Source organism: Colobus angolensis, unplaced genomic scaffold (assembly GCF_000951035.1).
Source record: "Colobus angolensis palliatus isolate OR3802 unplaced genomic scaffold, Cang.pa_1.0 Scaffold125, whole genome shotgun sequence".
NCBI lineage: Eukaryota > Metazoa > Chordata > Mammalia > Primates > Cercopithecidae > Colobus > Colobus angolensis.
In genome coordinates this window covers 5,238,636-5,239,829 of record NW_012113697.1, presented here as the reverse complement: position 1 = coordinate 5,239,829, position 1,194 = coordinate 5,238,636, and the positions used below count along the sequence as shown (strand labels likewise).

The 1,194-nt window shown below is 47.2% G+C and overlaps 1 protein-coding gene across 1 annotated transcript in view; it reads right to left on the bottom strand.

Annotated features, from left to right (window-relative positions):
* MYH3 (myosin, heavy chain 3, skeletal muscle, embryonic) overlaps positions 1–1,194 on the bottom strand; it is a 29,851-nt gene that overhangs the window by 8,314 nt on the left and 20,343 nt on the right. Inside the window, exon 26 of the mRNA XM_011933261.1 lies at positions 971–1,097. Coding sequence (XP_011788651.1) covers positions 971–1,097 — 127 coding nt within the window. The remainder of the gene's footprint in view (positions 1–970; positions 1,098–1,194) is intronic.

Below are 1,194 nucleotides of genomic sequence, written 5' to 3'. Positions count from 1 at the left end.
TGAAAATAAGATCTATGTTTAAAATTTATCTTAAGTTCTAAAGGATAGTGAAATGATTTAACTCTGTCTTTTTTTTTTTTTTTTTTTTTTTTTTTTTTTTTTTGAGATGGAGTCTCGCCCTGTTGCCCAGGCTGGAGTGCAGTGGTGCGATCTCAGCTCACTGCAAGCTCTGCCTCCCGGGTTCATGCCATTCTCCTGCCTCAGCCTTCCAAGTAGCTGGGACTACAGGCGCCCGCCACCACGCCTGGCTAATTTTTTGTATCTTTAGTAGAGACAGGGTTTCACCGTGTTAGTCAGGATGGTCTCGATCTCCTGGCCTCTTGATCCGCCTGCCTCGGCCTCCCAAAGTGCTGGGATTACAGGTGTGAGCCACTGCATCTGGAAATTTTTGTATTTTTAGTAGAAACGGGGTTTAACCATGTCGGCCAGGCTGGTCTCGAACTCCTGACCTCAGGTGATCCGCCCGCCTCGGCCTTCCAAAGTGCTGGGTTGACAGGCGTGAGCCACCACACCTGGCCTCCCTTATATTTTTATTATACACCAGGACCTTTAAACAGTGGCCATGTTTCTCTCTTTATTCTCAAAAACTTGGATGCAGACAATGAATATTGGAGTTAAGGTGCAGAAAGAAGTAGCAAGGCCCTGGTTCTTAGTTTCTAGTCTCATTTCTGCCCATCAGAGTCTGTTTGATGCAAATTTATATTAATTTTGAAAGAGTTTGAATGAGATGATATTTTGAGCCCCTTCTCTTTCTGGTCTACTCCTCTTTCTCTCTCGTTCTTACTGAACTCTTCATGTTCTCTCCCTTCAGGCTATTTCAAATGGCTCTTTCTGTGAGTTATTTCAATTTCTTCTCTCCTGAAAAGATGCTTCCCTAGAGATTCTCCCCCCAACACACCCTGCCCTTGGTTTTGGCCAGCTGCGCCCACTGGGTGCCAGGAGGTTTTGGCCCCACCGGTTTTCTGCTCACCAGCCTCGGTCTGCAAACGAGACTTCTGTGTGGTCAGCTCACTCAGGCTCCTCTGAATTTCCTCATTCTTGCCCCTGGCCTCACTTAACTGATCCTCCAGTGTTCGGCAGATCTTTTCCAGATTTGCCTGAAGGATTCAGAAAGGGGAGCAAAGTCAGTTGGCAAAGTCAGGTTTGAATGACCACGGAGTCTCTCTGATGGAAAGCCTTGAGCCGCCCCCCCCC